We start from the raw sequence: 20,323 nt of genomic DNA, 5'->3' as shown, positions 1-20,323 counted from the left end.
TAATCTAGACAATACAAAATGAAATACTAACTGAATAAAACAAAAGGATTTTGTGGTGCTATTCTCTGTGAAGAAAAAAATATTGGGGAGATTTGCACATAATTCGAAGAGTAAACTAATTACCAAGGTCAGAAAACCATTAAGGTTTCAATACTATAAAAAATCATGTTAAATTTAACCAAATAAAAATTCCTACTATTCAGTCATGTGACAGATGTACTGAAGCAGTTTCATACATCCTCAGAAAAACAGAAAATTAAGGCTAAAAAGATCAAACACCAAGTGTTCATTAAACCTTTCAGTCAATAATCTTTATTAACATGCAAGTATCATTTGCCACAAGATACAGTTTTCCTAATCTTTCAGTTCTTTTTCAATATTTTAAACTTGAGGTTACTTCTGGATCTAACATACAAAATAACCTACTAAAGTGGGTCAAAGTTAAACTTTATTCTAGCTATTACCTTGACCTTTAAGATCATCACTTAGGTTTATAATTGGCATTATTCGTCACCAAGCAGCAGAATATAATTCTTGTACTTGATAATCTTCTATACTAAAATATGTACCAGTATGTCTTCAGAAGTTACTAAAATATATGCAATTAACATTTATATTTAATTGCTTTCAATAAGCTGGAAAGTACGTTAGGTCTTCTAAGTGGAAAAATTACTTTTCTAGATCTTGGTTGTTTACGGTCTTTGCAGGTTCTAGAAAAACTGGTCCATATTAAACCAGTCTCAAAGAAGCTGAGATTTTAATTTATAGACCCTGTAGTAAACAGCTTTGTTTTGCTACTAAGATAAAGAGTATAGTAAATCCAACTCTAGTGCTTCTTTCCCCATGACTAAGCAGAGACACTCTTATAGTTCTTAAAAAAAATTTTTGTTGTCTTAGTATAGAAGCTGAAAGACCTCTTTTTAAAGTTTGACTTCAGCAAGAGACCCAGACTATGACATCCTGTCTGCTGGGAAATGCGTTAACAGAAGATGATAAACTGTATCAAAGCGCATTATAAGATCTGCACTGCACCTCTTCAGGTTTTAGTATTTTAGAGCATTTCAGCTGAGTGCAGGAAGACTAAAATAGTTCAGAGAAGTCTTGTTCTTATTTAAATAATGAGATGTGTACCTACAAGGGACTATGTAAGAACGAATATTGCAAAGGAAACTTTATAGTCAATGGAAGTACAGTACTTTGGATTGGCCGAAATGCACAATGTACATGAAACCAAATGCACGTGTAATTTACTTGTTGACCATGTGGCTACAGTTCAAAACGTCCCTGCTCCAAAAGCTGTACCTAGTATTCTTTCAAAACTGATCTTAAATAAAGTTCTTAAATTGTAGCAATAAACAAAAAGACAAGATACACTTAAAACAATACTGCAGTTTATCAAAAGACACATAAGAAATTTCAACTCTCATGTCTTTGATAGTTATAAAAATCAATATTTTGGCTAAGTTATAAACATGTTTATAATGCAATTATATGCAATTGCATAACTCTAGTAATGCTAATGACAGCTATAAGATCAGAACAGGTTTTTTTAAAAAAAACACTAAAAACATAAAAATACGAAGCCCCGTTATTTACCTGTAGAACGTGTTCAATTTATGCCTAAATTTCAGCATTTACTGTATCATCACTTCTCTAATTTAAAAAAATCACATCCAAAGGATAAGGCAAAACCACCTACGAATTGGTATATTTCTTTATTTCTCAATTTGTGAAAATGTCCTTAATTTGTTGATATAGCAAACAAACTTCAACTCCGATCGCTATGCAAAAGAACAGAAGATAATCTGCTTTGCAATGAACTTTAAAGTTCAACTGCACATAGGCAACATGCTATATATGAAAAAATTACTAAGTGAACTACAGGTATTAAATACTGAAAAGAGTTAACAGTTTATTATAATTTATTTTATTTAACAATCTAGGAAGTTTGCAGCCATCAGCAGTTCCAGTGCAATTTCAGGTGCAATTGGGAATTCGGGAATCTCCGTGGAGCTGTTAGTGTAGCGAACCTTGTAGGTAAAATACATGCATACTTTCGATAGCACATGTGAAGGGATCTCTCTAAAATTGACTTCATTAGTTTCATTCTCAGCAAACTGACCTGGAAAAAAAAAGGAATTTGTGATATATGAGGTGAACTGTGTTTTCCTCCAAATTCCTATGTTCCTCCAAAATTCCTAACTCCCAATACTTCCAAATGGGACTATATCTGGAGACAAGCATTTAAGGCCCTGGACCAACTTCACTGGTATCCTTATCAGAACTTTTCATGTCATGTTTTGACTTGAGACTTCCACCTTGTTCATCTGCAAAGAGAATTTTGCCTCTTTGAAAATTCATAACTTCATCATCAAAGCGCTAATCCAATAAAACAAACCAAGAAACCTCCAGTCATTTGGAGAATGGAGTAAGAAATAGCAACCCACTCTAGTATTCTTGCCTGGAAAAAACTATGGACAGGGCAGCCTGGCAGGCTACAGTCCGTAGGGTTGCAAAGAGTCAGAGATGACTGAGCATGCACACGTACACATACGGAGAAAGAGATAAAGTAAATTAAAATTCCCCAAAATAAAATATGGCAAGAAACTTAAACTCTACAGACATTGCCAGATAGAATGTAAAACAGTACAACCGCTTTGGAAACCAGTACGACACTATCTTATAAAGTAAAATATATACTTATAGTCCAAAGAATCCACCTGCAATGCGGGAGACCTGGGTTCAACCCCTGGGTTGGGAAGATCCCCTGGAGAAGGGAATGGCTACCCACTCCAGTATTCTTGCCCGGAGAATTCCATGGACAGAGGAGCCTGGCAAGCTACAGTCCATGGGGTTGCAAAGAGTCAGACACGACTGAGCAACTTTCACTTATCAGAACAGGAGGTTAGGTTGCAGACACATAGAGGTTAGACAACAACGTGAAGACGGAGAAGACAGCTGTCTATAAGGCAAGGAGGGAGGCCCCAGAAGAAACCAACCCTGCCAAATCTTTATTCCCATCCTTTGGAACTGGGGGAAACTAAATTTCTGTTTAAATCGTCCAGTCACTGATATTTTGCTATGGCAGACTAATACAGTGCAGAAAAGGATAAACCCAACTTGCATCAAATGAAGTAGCTAGCTCTGATTTCTGAGCAGAAACATAAAAAAAACTTTATTAAGAGGATTTAGTCTAGGTCAAGAGTCCCCAACCTTCAGGAGCTGATTCCTGATGATCTGAGGGGGAACTAATGCAATAATAATAGAAACAAAGAGCATATTAAATGTAATGCACAAATCATACCCAAACCACTCCCCCACCCCAGACCCCAAGTTTGTGGAAAAATTGTCTTTCACAAAACTGGTCCCTGGTGACAAAAAGGCTGGGGACCACTAGTCTAGGGAATCGAGTATTTATGGATAATCAGGAGCTCTGTGCTATGTTGCCATGTAAATATAAACAATAAGTGAAACACTAATTAAGAAAAATCTTTTCAAGGAAGTAAATCCACTGTTTTCCTCTTTAGTTTTTAAAAACATGATCATGTTAATGAGATCTCATAAGCCATTATATTTCTCTTTAATAACAGCTCATAAACTCTTTTCGGTGATCTCTAAAAATTTCTTTAGCTATAAAAACTTAAGATAATTTAGCTTTTACTATTGGGATAAAATATTTTCTTGACCGTCTAGCATTAGCACTGTGCACTGAATAAAAAAAGACAGAAAAATGTACTTTGAGAAAAGAGTATTTTAAAGTTTTCTATTAAAGTCTATTGGTTAGCGGTAGGCTGGGATGAGGAAAAAGGAGAGGAGTCAACAAATAATTCATAGCAATGAAGTTAGCTTTTGTTTCCCAATAACTACAACTCTCCTGCTTGAACATATGCATGAAATATTACCAACAGGCAGTTGTTAAGCCTTTGACACTAGATCAACATTAGTGCTTTTTTTGAGGTGAAATGCACATAACATAAAAGTCCCCATCTAAGATGTGTAATTCAGTGTACATTCACAGTGCTGAGCAGCCATCCACTCCTATCTGGTTCCAAAACATTTTTGTCGCCCCAGAGAAAACCTTGTACCCTCCCTTTAAGCAGGGCTTCCCAGGTGGCAGTAAATTCTCCAGCCAGTGTGTGAGTCCCAGGTTCAATCCCTGGGTTGGGAAGATCCCCTGATGTAGGAATGGCAACCCATTCCAGTATTCTTGCCTGAAAAACCCCATGGACAGAGAAGCCTGCTGGGCTATGATCTATGGGGTACAAAGAGTAGGACACGACTGAGCAAGTGAGCACACATGCATACAGCCTTTAAGCAATTATTTCCCACCTCCCTCCCCCGACCCCTAGTCTCTGGAAAACACCGATTCACTTTCTGTCTCTATGAAATCATCTATTCTGGATATTTCATACAAGTGGAATTATACAACTTTTGATCTTTCATGTCTGGCTTCTTTCACTTAGTATAATGTTTTGAAGGTGCATGTATCAGTATTACATTCCTTTTCACATAAACTAATGTTTACATGAAAGTTGGTTTTGAGTTAAAGGAGATCAGGCCTATAAAAGAAGCCAACATTCTCTAATCTTAAGTTTTAACTAAGATTTTGTTGGCATTCATGAATTTCCCCCCTCAAGTACATCCTAGTTCTGTCTAGTAGAAAAGTCTAAAGCAATTCAACTCAGGAGCAACGAGTGCTGCTAGCACCCAGAGAGGGGTCTCTAAGTACCATTTTTCACTAAAAAAAAAAAACCAAAAAACAAAAAAAAACCAAACCAACCAAAAACAAAAAAATCCGGGCTCTTTAGAAAAAGTTGTTTTCAGGATTGAGAAATAACATACAAAATGAACCTGAGAACTTTTGTTATTACAGAAAGCAGTAGATATCCAAGACTAATAAAGCCACGCCGTAAGGATGCAGAAGCCAACTTGCTGTGCCCCCTCTGGCGTAAAAATGGAGCAAATGGAGCAATCTGAACATCAGCGAAAATGACTGCACAGGACTGAAAAATATCCAATATATATGTATACATGCAAACAAAACAAACATTCTTTACTATTGGAAGATGCTGGAGAACCAATTCGCTACTCTGAAAAATTACAAGGGAAAAAAAAATCAAGTGTTTATCCTCCGCCGCCCCCCCCACCCCCTGGACAGATTGTATTTCAGGGTAACCAAAGAGTTCTTTATTGGAGAATTCTAAGTAATAAATGCAGAAGAAACGACAGAATTAGAAAATCCCTGTGTTATAATTCTGAATGAAGTAAATTTCAGCAATAGCCCCAGTGAATGCTGAAACTATTATATGAAAGACTGACTGGGGAACTGCTCATGGACCAATCAGCTTGATAACTCTGGAACCCACTAACCAGTCTTGGCATTGCTAAAAGACACAATACAACAGGAATACAAGAGTTCTACCTATAAAGTACTCTTGTTAGAGAGATGAACTGGATTTTAATCAAGCCTCCAGAGTTCTAATCATGAGTTTTCAAGATGAAACATGACTTAAGTCTAATCTGGATGTTGACATTATACAAATAACCTTGTCTTTAGTAAGACAAGGAAAGAAAAAAAAAAGTTTGCAGGAGAACAATCATAGATTTCTGCAAGTGAAATGGCATTATGTCAGGAGTTTGCTTGAAATACTCGTGAAACGAGATTGGCAAAATACTGATAACTACCGAAGCTGGTTGATGGGTACAGGAAGGTATGTTATGCTATTTTCTCTACATCTGGGTTATGTTTTAAAATTTCCGTAGTAAAATATATAAAAAAGGGATCGCAAAGGATCCCAAATAGCCAAAACAATTTTGAAAAAGAAAAAGTTAGGGGCCTAACACTTCCTAATTTCAAAACTTACTACAAAGCTGCAGAAATCAAAACAGCGCTATACCAGTATAAGGATAGATACATATACCAACAGGAAAGAATTGAGAGTCCAGAAATAAACCTACACGCTTGCAGTCAACTGATATCAACAAGGACGCCAAGACCATTCAGCGGAGTAAAGTATGGTCTCGTCAACAAATAGTACTGGGATGTCCACAAGCAAAAGAATGAAGCTGATTCACACTATATAAAATATTAACAATATCAAGGACCTAAATGTTAGAGCTTAAACTATAGAACTCATAAGAAAACATAAGGGTAAATCTTCATGACACTGAATTTGGCAATGGATTTTTAGACAGGACTCATAAATCACAAACAACAAGAGAGAAAATAAATTGGACTTCATCAAAATAAAAAAGGTTTAGTATATCAAAAGACACTATCAAAGGACTGTCCTGGTGGTCCAGTGGGTAAGACTCTGCCTTGCCAACTTGGATGAAAAGGAAGTTTGGGGGAGAATGTATACATGCAAATGTATGACTGAGTTCCTTTGCTGTTCACCTGAAATGATCACAACATTGTTTGTTAATTGGCTATACACCAATACAAATTTTAAGTTTAAAAGAAAGAGAAAAAAAAAAAAAAAAAAAAGAATCTGCCTTGCAATGCAGGGGATGAGGGTTCATTTCCTGATTGGGGAACTAAGATCTCACAGCCCAAGCGCTACAAAGACCGAGTCTACTAAGTCCACATGCCACAACTAGAGAGTCTGTGCTACAACGAAAGATCTCACATGACGCAATGAAGATTCCATGGGCTGCAAAAAGATCCAATGCAGCAATCCTCTCAAAAAAAGATACTATCAAGAAAAAACACAGCCTACAGAATACAGAAAATATTTGCAAATTATGTATCTGGTAAGGGTCTAGTGTCCAGAATTTATGTGCTGTGTTTAGTTGCTCTGCTGCTGCTGCTGCTAAGTCGCTTCAGTCGTGTCCGACTCTGTGCGACCCCATAGATGGCAGCCCACAAGGCTCCCCCGTCCCTGGGATTCTCCAGGCAAGAACGCTGGAGCGGGTTGCCATTTCCTTCTCCAATGCATGAAAGTGAAAAGTGAAAGTGAAGTCGCTCAGTCGTGTCCCACTCTTCGCAACCCTATGGACTGCAGCCTACCAGGCTCCTCCATCCATAGGATTTTCCAGGCAAGGGTACTGGAGTGGGGTGCCATTGCCTTCTCCGTTTAGTTGCTCAGTCGTGTCCAACTCTTTGGGATCCCACGGACTGTAGCCCACCAGGCTCCTCTGTCCGTGGGGCTTCTCCAGGCAGGAATACTGGAGCAGGTTGCCATGCCCTCCTCCAGGGGATCTTCCCAACCCAGGGATCGAACCCAGGTCTCCCGCATTGCAGCTGGATTCTTTACCAGTTAAGCCACCAGGGAAGCCCAAGAATACTGGAGTGGGTAGCCTATCCCTTTTCCAGGGGATCTTCCTGACTCAGGAATCGAACTGAGGTCTCCTGCATTGCAGGCTGATCCTTTATTAGCTAAGCTACCAGGGAAGCCCCCCAGAATTTATAGAGAACCCTTAACAACTCACAAATACAAGTCAATTAAAAAATGGGCAACAGAATTGAACAGATGTTTCTCAAAAGAAGATATACAAATGACCAAAAAGCACATAACAGTATGCTTGACATCGTTAGTCATTAGGGAATTGCTAATCCAAACGACAATCTAAAGCGATACCACTTCACACTCACTAAGATGGCTAGAATCAGAAAAATAGAAAATAATCAATGTCAGAGAGGATGTAGAGAAAGAAGAACCCTCATACACTGCTGGTAGGAATGTAAAATGGTTTTGCCACAGTGCAAACAGTTCAGCATTTCCTCTAAGAGTTAAGCATAGAATTACTGTATGCTGCAGAAATTCCAATCCTCAAGAAAAACTTTCTTGAGGTAACATGTTAAGAATAGATATTTGGGAGGCAGTAACTTATATAAACTTCACATGTAACCAGGAGCACAAATCACCATAGTCTTTCTGTGGTGAACTCACCACAGAAAACTAACATAGGGAAATGATCCTTCCTGTTACAAAATAATCAATTTGGACTTACTAAAACTGCAGTAAATAACTGAAAACAGGAAACAGCAGATGCCATTTTTTCCCCCAATGCAACACAATGAAGTGTTAGCTGCTCAATCATGCTCGACTCTTTGCGACCCCATGGACTGTAGCCTGCCAGACTCCTCTGTCCATGGAATTCTCTAGGCAAGAATACTGGAGTGGGTTGCCATTCCCTTCTCCAGGGGATCCTCCCCACCCAAGGATCGAACCCGGGTCTTCTGCAATGCAGGCAGATGCTTTACCATCTGAGCCACCAGGGGATGCAATATAACCATGCAATAATTAATGTTAGAACAGTTACTGTTCTAACTTTTAATGTTAGAACTGTTCTCTCTTTTAATGTTATGGGCTATTTAATTGAACTTAAATCACATTCATCAAACACTGAAAATGAAGATACAATATATTAAGAGGAAATAAAGAAATGTACCTACCTGGGCCACTCAACATGGCTTTTATTGTTCCTGATGTTAGCGCATGTTCTCTCTTTACAATAAACTCATGACCATCTGAAGATATCAATTTGACATACATGGCATCAGGGCCCTCACAGCCACCATAGGTTTTCTCTTCTCCATCTAAAGTAAGTAAGTAGTAAAATGATTTCTGACTCACAAAATGGATTAAAAACAAACAGGTTTACCAAAGTTAGTATTTGAATAACTCAGACCTTGACCATTTCCCAAGATTTTAAAGTTTTTAACTTCTTGTATAACTAGTCTCTAAATATTCTGGCTGCACAGTTTGTGGGATCTCAGTCCCCCAACCAGGGATTGAACCTGGGCCATGGCAGCCAAAAGTGTTGAGTCCTAACCACTGGACCACCAAGGAACTCCCAAGAATGTTTACGTTAGATGAAAATGTACCTGTATTTTCAAGGGAATAGTAACAATTTGTGAACATAGCAGCACATTCAAATTTAAGACTAAAAGAAAACATTCAAATAGTAAAACTTTAAACCTGTCACTTGAAATACTCATTTTAAAAATAAAATGCAAACTGTGTTTTGGAATAGATGTTTGTATGCCGTGTGAGTGCAACTTCTGACAAGCCCATATTCTCAAAATTAGGGCTTTCTTTACTTAGCATTTTACTCTTGATGCATAAAAAATGATCAAGACGTTTTACTGCTCAGTTTAAATTATTGCATAAATACTTAAGTAATGAATATAGACAAGCATCATCTTTAAAACTTCAAAGCACAGGTGAGGTAGCTAGCAGCTACCTCCACTGCTGCCATGCTGTCTTTAGCCAGAGGAGTTTGTGCAATGTAACTTTTTGAGGGAGTATGTACTTTTATACTTCTATTTATAATTTTTTCTCACATACATAACTTTACAAGTTTGTATTCACAGACTTTTAATTTTTATGACTACCAATATTTGAAAGAAAACATCTTAAGGCTTATTCTAAAAACTTAGGAAGCCTTAGTGAGAAGTACAGAAGCTGAAGCACTGTTTAATTACAAACATACATTCACTCATTCATCTGTTAATACAAATTCCTAAAACTGAGATTAATAAATATCAAAATTACTTATGTGCTACCATTGCCAAAATTGTTTAATCTGAATCTAATTGGGAGGAACCATTCAGACAAATCTAAATTTAAATGTGCCAGGAAAGACTTCACTCCTCACCCAATCTCTAAAATAGGGAAGTTATCTAAAGGAGACAAAGAGATAAAATAAATACAGGAAGTAATCCTTGACTGGACCCTCGATTTAAAAAGAATAAACCCACTGTGAAGAACACTATTGAAGAAACTGAAATTTTGAGTATGGACTGAATCAGGAGATGCATGCTTAAGTATTTAGTATAGAGTTTTACATGCTGCTCAGTTGCGGCCAACTCTGTGACCCCATCGACTGCAGCCCACTAGGCTCCTCTGTCCATGAAATTCTCCAGGCAAGGATACTACAGAGGGTTGTCATTTCCTACTTCAGAGGATCTTCCCAACCCAGGAATCGAACCAGAGTCTCCTCTAGCTCCTGCACTGGCAGGCAGATTCTTTCACTAAACCACCTGGGAGGCTCCTTCAGTATTACATGTACAACTAAATAAATAATACAGGCAAAAAGGCTTATGTGTGTTTTTGAATGTATATGTGGGCATATAAACACACACACAGGAAAAGCAAATATGGGAAAACATTACTTGGTAAAGGCCACAGTGTATTATTTCTACAATTTTTCATAGTAAAAAGCAGGGGGACTCAAAAATGCAAGTAACTTCTAAATCTTCGACTTCTCAAGCATACAGAGTTTTAGCAGTTTTTGCCAACCTCTGAGGACAAAAATAAAAATAATTATCAAGTATTTAAATACTTGGGTTTTGGGTTTTTTTTGGGAAATGAAACAAACCATTTTCAATGTCTGTTAGGAGAGTTCCTAATTTCTTAAGTAACAATTACTCACTAGCAATCACAAATTAAATCTGGCACAATAATGTTACTGATCTGCCTTTCAGAAATATATAGTAAACATAGCTGTTGACATAAACAACTAATTTTCAATCCACTCTATTTTCTTATTTGCATTCACCGACTCTGAAGGTCTATCTTTGAGAAGAAAGCTTCAACTAATTGAATGACAAAATTATTTTTATATAACTTACCCATTATGCTCTTATGAAACTCTACTTTGCGTCCACAGGAACTTTAGTAGTTTCCTGAAAATATAACAATGCTATATTGAGATCAATGCCAGAATAACATGTTTTCGCCCATTATTATTTAATACATCCTTTAGTGTTACAAGTGCAAGGACTCAGTTTCTCTCAGCTAGGTAAGTTTCCCAGTCACCACAAGAGGGAAGAGTATCAAGTTTCTGAACATCTGAGAGAAGATCACCTGCAGGACAGGGAATTCTAAATACAGATTTGTCTCCTACCCTTTTAAGGTAACTATTCTGACAACAGTTTAAAAATACAGATGTTGTTCATTAGGAGCTGAACTGAACTTGAAAGAGACTCTTGGCTTTAATCATCTTTGTATATTATATCTGCTAGACACTGGTAGACACTAAAGCAAGTATTTGCTAAATGAATGACAACATGATCAACCCAAGGATGTGACTTTCATGAGAATAAAAAAGATAAGGCATGCCCTCTTCTTAGGGAAGTGTGCACAGCTATAATACATGTTCCATCCATTTTGCACAGAGGATACTAAAGTTCTGAGATTTAACAATGAAGGAAAAAAATTAATTTTTGAGAATCTTAAATTTTACAAAAGAAATGACTGCTAAAGGAAAAGAGCTCATATTTTCAGCAATTTGTATTTTAACAGCATTTCTTCAAAGGAGGATTTTATTTGTTCCAACATTATTTTTATGTCATTGCCAGGAAAACAGCATATCCTAATTACCCTGTTCTCTAAGAAATTCCTGACCAATAAACCTATGTCAAGTTAAAGTGTTAGTTGTTCAGTTGTGTCTGACTCTTAGCAACCCCATGGACTGTAGCCTTCCAGGCTACCTCTGTCCGGGAATTCTGGCAAGAATATTGGAGTGGATAGCCATTCCCTTCTCCAGGGTATCCTCCCAATCCAGGGGTCAAACCTGGGGCTCCTGCATTGCAAGCAGATTATCAATCATCTGGGCTACCAGGGAAGCCCTAAACCTATGTAATCCCTCACCTTAGAAAATGATACCATTGATGTATAGAGAGGCTTAATGATTCGTTCCAGGTAGTGACAGAGTAGGAGTAAAAATTAAATGTTAGTCTAGAACCCTCTCCAAGAATGGAGGGAGATATTTAAAAGGCCATGTCTAAAGCAGGCAATATAACATTATTACCAAGTTGAGGGTCTAATGAGTATAAATACTGCATTAAATGCCTTGCATACATCATCTTATTTTAAAATAATACTTCCACAGGAAAACTGTCATTGCCATTGTAGAGACTAGGAAACACTAAAAGGCTTCCACAGCTTAAGTGGCAACATGAGAATCTGAACCTAGATAGGTTTGCTTTAGAGCCCACATTCCCTTCCATTACTCCATAAAGCCATGGTAATAAATTCTGGCTTCTGTTAAAACTTCTTTTCGACTACTGCTGAGAGGTGCCAATATAAATCCTTAGATAGTTATTAAAAATTTTAAACCAGTACTATGTCATTTTATGGTAATAACAGTAAGCAATTTAAAGAATTTTTCAGTCACTATTAGTTTCTTCTGTTCATACTGGTTTGTACTCGTCCTAAAAAACAAACACACACACACACAAAATAGGAAAAAATGCTAGAAAAGGTAGAATTTCAAGTGCTAACTTTTCTTTAAAAAATCTCCAGAGTAAAACCTTCAGGATGTTTACTTAACTAGCAGTAGCTAAGCAACCAGGAAAAGTCACACCTTAGAAGCCTTCTGGGTAGCAACAGTTTTTCTACGGACTTCTTAATATAGTACATAAATTCCATAATTTATACAAGGGTTAAAGGTTGAGTGGGAAAGGGAGCTCCCCATGACTAACAAAGAGTAAATCAACATCAACAAGAGTAGACTCTGATACCTAAGAAGTTAAAATAATTGAAATGATTAAATTTGGACTTAACCCACAGATAATCAATATAACCGTAAGTTCGGGGTTACAAAAGCTCAGTGTGAACATTTACTCTGTAACTGAGCAAGTTTTCAAAATAGGAATTAGGTAGGTAAAAGGAAGTGGTTGAACAGCGGGTTGAGAATAGTTCTAGGCAGAAGACATGAACAAAGGCTTGATGCCATTGTGCTTTTAGAGTGTCATATATAAAATTACTCTTTGCATTTTTTTTTAATGTTTTGGTAAAAAACAGAAATTCTGGTGAGCCTAAGGCCTATACTGAAGTCAGTTTTCAGCCTAGTGTCACTGAACACCAAAAAGATCTTTTAACAGCCCATCCCTTATTTGAAATGTTACCTTTATCAAACACTGTATTACTACATACACTATATTACTACTATATTACTATCATACACTATATTACACAGATTTCTAGATTGTATTCTGTTCCATCAATCTTGTTTATACCTGACCAATATCCCCACTGTTTTAATTACAATAGTGTGATAAACATGCTTTTGCTAAAGAGCTGGGCAAGTCCCCATTTGTGATTACACACTCAGAATGTGTTAGGTCTACTTTTGTCTACCTTCTTGCTAGGTCTCCTTTTAGTACTTTCCCATTATGAATGAGATCTGTTTTATACTATACTTCTGAAAGGCTATTGCTGGTGTTTTAAAGAAAACCTTTTAAATTTGGTAAGTTGATCTTGTATTCCATCATCTTCACCGAACTCTCTTACTAGTTCTAACAGTTTTTCAGCTGACTTGCTTGGATCAGCTAACTAGATGAGAGCAACAGCTGCAAATCTACAGCTCTGTAGATGTCTAAGCCATTACTCACAAGAATACAATAGCGATTAAAGAACCAAATGTTAAACACCCACTGAACTCTAGAAACATATCAGAAGGAAAAAATACAAATAGCTCACAGACCCCTATAAAAATGTTTGGTTCCAAAGGCAACATGAAAACTAAAACATTAAAACTTGCTAAGAACCATGATTTGAATGGGAGGGGAAATGGGTAATATAAACAAAATAGTATAAACTTATGAAATATTCTGGGGTGGTGAAAAGGATTAAGTTAAATACATGTATGTAATAACATGGAAATACCACTAACATAAAACTTAATTTTTTTAAAAGCAGATAAGAATGATAGGTAGAGTTTTATGTCATTTATGCAAAATAAATGATTTCTCACCTATTAAACTCATGTTTTCTGCAGGAAAATATATAAAAATGGCCCTGAATAGCCAGAACAATTCTAAGAAAGAAAACAGAGTCAGAGGTAACATGTTCCCTAATTTTAAACTACACTACAAGCTGCTGTGCTGCTGTTTAATCACTCAGTGATAAATGGAGTCTTACCTGTATGATGCAGAAGGCATGCTATGCTATGCCTAGTTGCTCACTTGTATCTGACTCTTTGTGACCCCATGGACTGGAGCCCGTCAGGCTCTTCTGTCCATGGGCTTCCTCAGGCAAGAATACTGGAGTGGGCTGCCATTTCCTTCTCTATACTACAGACTACAGTAATCCCAACAGTATATAAAAACAGTCTCACAGACTAATGGCAGAACAGAGAGCCCAGAAATGAGACCACAGTCACATGATCAATTCATCTATGTTAAAAGAAGCAAAAATATTCAATGAGAAAAAGACAGCCTCTTCAATAAATGATGTTGGGAAAACTGGGCAGCTTATATGCAAAAGAAACAAAACTGAACTTTCTGACACCATATACAAAAATAAACTCCAAAGTGTAGAAAACAGCATGGAAGTTCCTCAAAAAATTAAAAATAGCACTACCATAGATCCAGAATTCCACTTCCGCAGATTTTTTCTAAAGTCAACAAAAATGCTAATTCAAAAAAAATGCATGCACCCCTGCATTCATTTTAGCATTATTTACAATAGTCAAGATATGGAAGCAATCTAAGTGCCCATCAACAGAGGATAAAGATGGGCCATACACAATACAAGATTACTCGTACAAAAGAGTATTACTCAGTCATAAGAAGAATGAGATATTGCCATCTGCGACAACACGGATATCACGCTAAGTAAAATAAGTCAGAGAGTGAAAGACAAAAACTGTATGATCGCACTTACATGTGGAATCTAAACACCAAAATGAATGAACAAACATAACAAAACAGAACCAGACTCACAGAACAAACCAGTGGTTGCCACACAGGAACTGGGTGGAGGAATGAGTCAAACAGACAAGAGAGATTAAGAGGTACAAAACTTGGCAGGGGACATACGTATACCTACGGCTGATTCATGTCGATATTTGGCAGAAACCAACAAAATTCTGTAAAGCAATTATCCTTCAATTAAAAAAAAAAAAGAGGTAACAAACTTCCAGTTAGGAGTCATGAAACGTGGATAAAACGTAAAGCATGGGGAATACAGTCAAATATTGCAACATCTTGGTATAGTAACAGATGGCACTAGACTTATCGGGGTGATCATTTCGTAGTGTACAGAAATACTGAATCACCCCTGGTGGCTCAGACAGTAAAGAATCCGCCTGCAATGTGGGAGACCTGGGTTTGATCCCTGGGTAGGGAAGATCTCCTGGAGGAGGGCATGGCAACCTACTCCAGGACTCTTGCCTGGAGGAGCCTGGTGGGCTACAGTCCATGGGGTCACAATTAGTTGGACACAACTAAGCAACTAAGGACAGCACATGCTGTACATCTGAAACTAATGTATTACTGTAGGTCAATGACACTTCACTTTTTTTTTAAAAAGAGCACTGAAATACATGCCTGAAAGTACTAGTTATTTCTATTTAGAAAACTAGAATTTAAAATTGGTTTTTTAGAAAGAAACAAGTATGTGGAACTAAGCTGCTTTTGAAGCAAACAATGGTCAGTCAGCCTGATTATTTGTTCTTAACAATAATATGTAATAATACGATTAATTTGAAAAATGAAGTAAATTACATTAACCCAAAATTATCTAATGTTATTAGTGAGGCTCTGGCCATTAATACAAATTGACAGAAGTAACACAATTCTAGATTGTAAAAAGACATTAGAATATTTTGCCTAGAATGTGCTTATAGTGTTGCTGAATTTATGTCTCAGGATGATATAAAATTCTCATTCTGGGACTTCCCTGGTGTTCCAGTGGTTAAGACTCTGAGCTTCCAATGCAGAAGACATGGGTTCAAGCCCTGATCAAGGAACTAAGATCCCACAGGCCACCCAACACAGCTGAAACATTAAAAAAAAATTTTTTTTTTCTCTCTTGAGACTCAGATAGGTTTAAGTAATAAGACTTCTGTTTCTTCATCTCCCAAATGAGGAAACTGGACTAAACTGTGTCTAAAGTCCCTTCCAGCTGTACTATTTTATGACTGAATCCATCTGAAATTCACCCTCCCTCTACAAGTGCCCATAATTCCCAATTTCTCATTTTTGTTAAACAGAGTGACTCCCACACAGCACAGAACTCAAGAGCTCCAGAGTGCTGTGTGTTCCACTGAGGCTGTCCTGTCTGCCATACCCTGTAACCAACTTAACCTCCCTCTCAGGCAATGATGTCCAAACTCCTTTGTCCTAATCTAAAACGCAAGAGCCAAAGGGCTTCCCTGGTGGCTTAGTGGTAAAGAATCAGCCTGCCAATACTGGAGACACGGGTTAGATCCTTGGGTTGGGAAGATCCCCTGGGGAAGGGAATGACAACCCACTCCAGTATTTTTGCCTGGGAAATCCCAAGGACAGAGGAGCCTGGCAGGGTACAGTCCATAGGGTCCCAAAGAGTGGGACACAACATAATGACTAAACAACAATCATACATTCCATGCACTATAAAAACTGGCATCATACACACCTCCCAGTCTTTATGCTCCTTAACTCCCTGCCCCTCCTCTGATGCAGCTAACCCACCTCAATCCCAATCCTGGGCAAACCCAATTCTCCACCCAGCTCAGGCCTCAAATAAAAAGCTGAACTGGTTAAAGAAAAGTCACAACCATTTTGACTGGTCTCTATTTTAAATCTATGGTGACACACTTTGAACAGGGACTTGGTATCACAGCGATCCCCTTAACTAACTAGTTAACTGGCTTTCCTACTCAGAAAATTTACAGCTTCTCTTAAACCTCCCAGACTCCCCGCCTCCCTACCCTAACAACTTCACTTATTTCACCAAGAAAACAGAACAAATCACTCCAAATGCCTTGTCTTTTCCACCTTCATCCTGCCTGCATACCATATACTCTGTCCATTTTCCTGTTTCAAAAGCTGCATTAAAAATCATCCTTCCTACCACAGTGATCCAAGAACTTTGCTCCACCCCTATTCCCATCAACACATCAAATGCTGTAACATCATCAGGACCACCCACCACCTATAACCCACAATAATCGGTCTTTTTAGACTACTAGTCCAATCAAAGTGCTCTTGTCAAATTTCAACTACTCGGTCACTAGGTCAATTTTTAATCCTCATCTTACTCTTTTATAGTTGACTCCAACCTCTTTTCTTCCATTAGCATTACAGATGCCACACCATCCTGGCCTTTCAGTTCCCATCACTGCTCCTCTGACTAGAGTGCTCCCTTCCCAGCCATCTGTCCTCTTCTGCATCAAAACTCTTGATGTCCTCTGGTCTGTAGTTTTAAGTACCACCTATAAAACACAACTCCAGGATTATCTCCCGAGCCTGACTTCTGCTCTGAGCAACAGTAGGAGTATCCTACTGCCCACTACGGCACATATTCTGAACTGTATAAAATTATCAAATTTAGTACACTGTGTACAGAACTCCCGCTTTGTTCCTTAGAAGCCAGTGCACCCTCCCCAGTCTTCCTCATTCCAGGAGATGGTGCTACTGTTCACACAGATGTTTGGGCAAAACAAGGTGATTCTTCCAGATTTTTTGTCCTGGGGTTAGTAAGACCCATTTGGCTCCAGCTTCAAATTATACTCCGAATCAGACCGCTTCTCACTTCCAACTCTACATCTCTAGTTCAAGCTACCACAGCTCAACTGAACTACTACAAGTTGCCTTAGGAGCTGGTTTCTCCACTTTCCTCCAACTCAGTTTGCCACTCAGCAGTTAGTCATCAAAAGCATTCCCCTACACAAAATCCTCTAATGGCTTCTCATTACAAACAGAACAAAGACAATAAAGTTCCATTTCATTTACTGCTTGCTAACCATTCTGCTCTCATCTCCCATCACTCTTCCTTATGTTCCAGCCACACTGACCTTCTAAGTATCGTAATGGGTCAAGTTCATTTCTCTTAAGGTCTATGCATTTGCAGTTACTGCTCTCTCAAAAACTCTTCCTTCAGATCTTCATTATTTTGGTCTCCAGGCAAAACATTAAGTCTTCAGAGAAGTGGGTCTTCCCCGAGCACTTCTCTTTCAAAATTACACACTCCCACCCTAGTCACCCTAACTTAATCTAACTCTAAATCTAGTTATATTCTCTTTACACTTATCACCATCTGAAACTATATTTGCTTACTTAATGTACAGTCTTTTCCCTCAGGCTCCAAGAGGGCAGGCTTCATATATAGTGCCTAACATACAGAAGATGAAGATGCTCAATAAATATTTGAGTGAATGGCAGTATAGTTTTCTTAAACACCAAAGCTTGAAATCACTGAAGAGATTTTTCTGATCTTTGTAAATACAAAGACTTTTCAGATTATTTTCTAATACTGAAAAATCTACAAAAAAAATCCAAAAAAACACAATTTATAGGATACAAATACTACGTTAGAACTTGATATATAGAACTGACTCTAACTTCTGACTACAAACTATTGCCTAATCATATTACAGAATTACTATAATGAAATGAAACTAGCATCTTCCATTTGAAATAAATTTACGCTAGAGTCTGAGTGAACTCCGGGATTTGGTGATGGACAGGGAGGCCTGGCGTGCTGCGATTCATGGGGTCGCAAAGAGTCGGACACGACTGAGCGACTGAACTGAACTGAACTGAAGCCTTGGAATGGTAGCTATTGGTTATTAGGTCGATTTCATACTTAAGGAAAAAAGGACAGTCATTTAAAAATTATGAGGCCAAAATCATCACTGGCAATAAGCACTTAATATCCACGATGACAGGGGCCATAGTTGTCTCTTTGCCATTGTATCTCCGAAATGAATGAATCAACGTGTGAACAGTGATGTTTCAACATCATGAATTATACCACAACTACAATGTAAACGAGATCGGAGATGTCTCATTTTAGTCCACTAAACAAAACAGGAAAACTACCTGGCGATCAAAAAGCAAATTTGGCAGTTTGAAAATAAGGTTTTAAAACTCTAAAGGATTTCGGTTTTTTCTATACTGAAGGCGACGCAGAGTAGAAATGCTCGGATTAATAACTCGAACTCCATAAACTATATTAAAGAGGTCCACAGGAGAAACTTAATGGCCACCGTACTTGACACTAGACGCCTCCATCAGATGAGACTGGGCGGCAGATGCTCGACAGACCCAAACCACCAAGTCGGGCAAAGATAACCCAACAAGTTGGCCCGAAAGTAAAGTTCTCGGGGTCCCGCTACAGGAAAGAGCGAGGGCCCTCTTCTGTGACTGGGGACCGACTCCAAGGAAAGGACGAACCTGAGTGCACCCGAAGAAAGCAAAAAAGGAAAAGCGACAGGGCTGCCATGCTCCTAACTCCACCCTCCTCGCGTTCAACCCCGAAGAGGCCCAGTCTCGCCAGCCACCGCCCCTCCTTCCTCCCTTTTCCAAGCCCACCGAGCGGCGCCAGGGAACGTCCCGCCACCCTCCTCTCCCCTCCCCCAAACCAGGAGCCGAAGCGGCAGGGGAAGGTTAAGCTTCCTTTCCTTCCCCGCCCAAATGGGAAGGGGTGGGAAGTGGGATGGCGAGAGAACCCAGTACAAGCCTCCCTCGTCCCCCACGCGGGCCCAGAGCTCCGTTCCCACCCCAGCCCGAGACTCACTCGTCAGCTCCGCAGCAACCGCAGGCACCGCACCCGGTCCCCGCGCACAGCTACAGCCCCTACACCACGGCCACCCCCCCCACCCCCAGCTGCCTGCCGCCGTGGGTTCCGGGGCAGCAAGAGGAATCACTTCCGCTGGGTCACAGATGCCTTCTACGCGCGGGAGATTAGTACCTGGTGAGGCGGAGACGCGCCGAGGCCGTTGCTTGCAGGCGTCTACAGGAAGTGCGCAGCGTCCCCTCCCTTCTTCCACGGGCCAGCCTACGAGGACGGCGGTGCCGGGAAAAATCTCAGCCAATCCTATTTTGGGTCTTTTATTCCCAGCATGCAGCGCCGACCCTAATCTGATTTCCGAAGGGACCTCATCCTTGAAGCGGTGCTGGGAGTGGAGGAGGTCGGGGGTCCGAGGCAGCATTGCATCCTGGGATTTGTAGTTTCTCTGGCGGGTACTGACATGTTAGGCGGAGTCAGCGCTGCAACCTGGGACTTGTAGGAACTTGTAAGACTCACGCCGAGTCTGGTAATTTTGGAGGTTGTCCCTACCGCTCCTTTGCGGGTAAGCCTAAAGGTAGCAGGCGTCCGCAGAAGAAGGGGCGGAAAGTAGGGGTGCGGTTTCTATGCTAACAAGATCGTGCTCTTTATGAAGCAGTTTCTGTCTTTTGTGAAAAGTTGCAGAGCTTATTGAAGAGCATCTCGGCAGCTCGCGAAAGCGCTGTTCTCATTTCCTCTCTTCCCGGTACTTTGTAGTGTTTACTGAAAGCAACCACGCCCCCCACCCCCACTCGGAGGCCTTCACCCCATCTCCTGTCTCCCTCCCAGCCAATCATTCACGGAAACTACGGCCACCGGTACTCAATTCTGACACC

At 39.3% G+C, this 20,323-nt stretch overlaps 1 protein-coding gene across 2 annotated transcripts; it reads right to left on the bottom strand.

Moving 5' to 3' along the window:
* Positions 286-19,836, bottom strand: TCEB1 (transcription elongation factor B subunit 1). Of its 2 annotated transcripts, none has more exons than XM_018058400.1 (4): positions 19,632-19,836; positions 10,580-10,633; positions 8,399-8,542; positions 286-2,122 (listed from the first exon to the last, which is right to left on the bottom strand). In XM_018058400.1, the coding sequence occupies exons 2-4, from the start codon at positions 10,581-10,583 to the stop codon at positions 1,932-1,934; spliced, it is 339 nt and encodes a 112-aa protein (XP_017913889.1). In that variant the 5' UTR covers positions 10,584-10,633; positions 19,632-19,836; the 3' UTR covers positions 286-1,931. The 2 variants fall into 2 exon arrangements, with proteins under 2 accessions (XP_017913889.1, XP_005689129.1); XM_005689072.3 differs by having other exon boundaries at positions 19,458-19,634.

The sequence above is a fragment of the Capra hircus genome, chromosome 14 (genome assembly GCF_001704415.2).
Source record: "Capra hircus breed San Clemente chromosome 14, ASM170441v1, whole genome shotgun sequence".
In the NCBI taxonomy this organism is placed as follows: domain Eukaryota; kingdom Metazoa; phylum Chordata; class Mammalia; order Artiodactyla; family Bovidae; genus Capra; species Capra hircus.
Note: the sequence above shows the minus strand (reverse complement) of the source record. Positions and strands in the feature narration are given on the sequence as shown.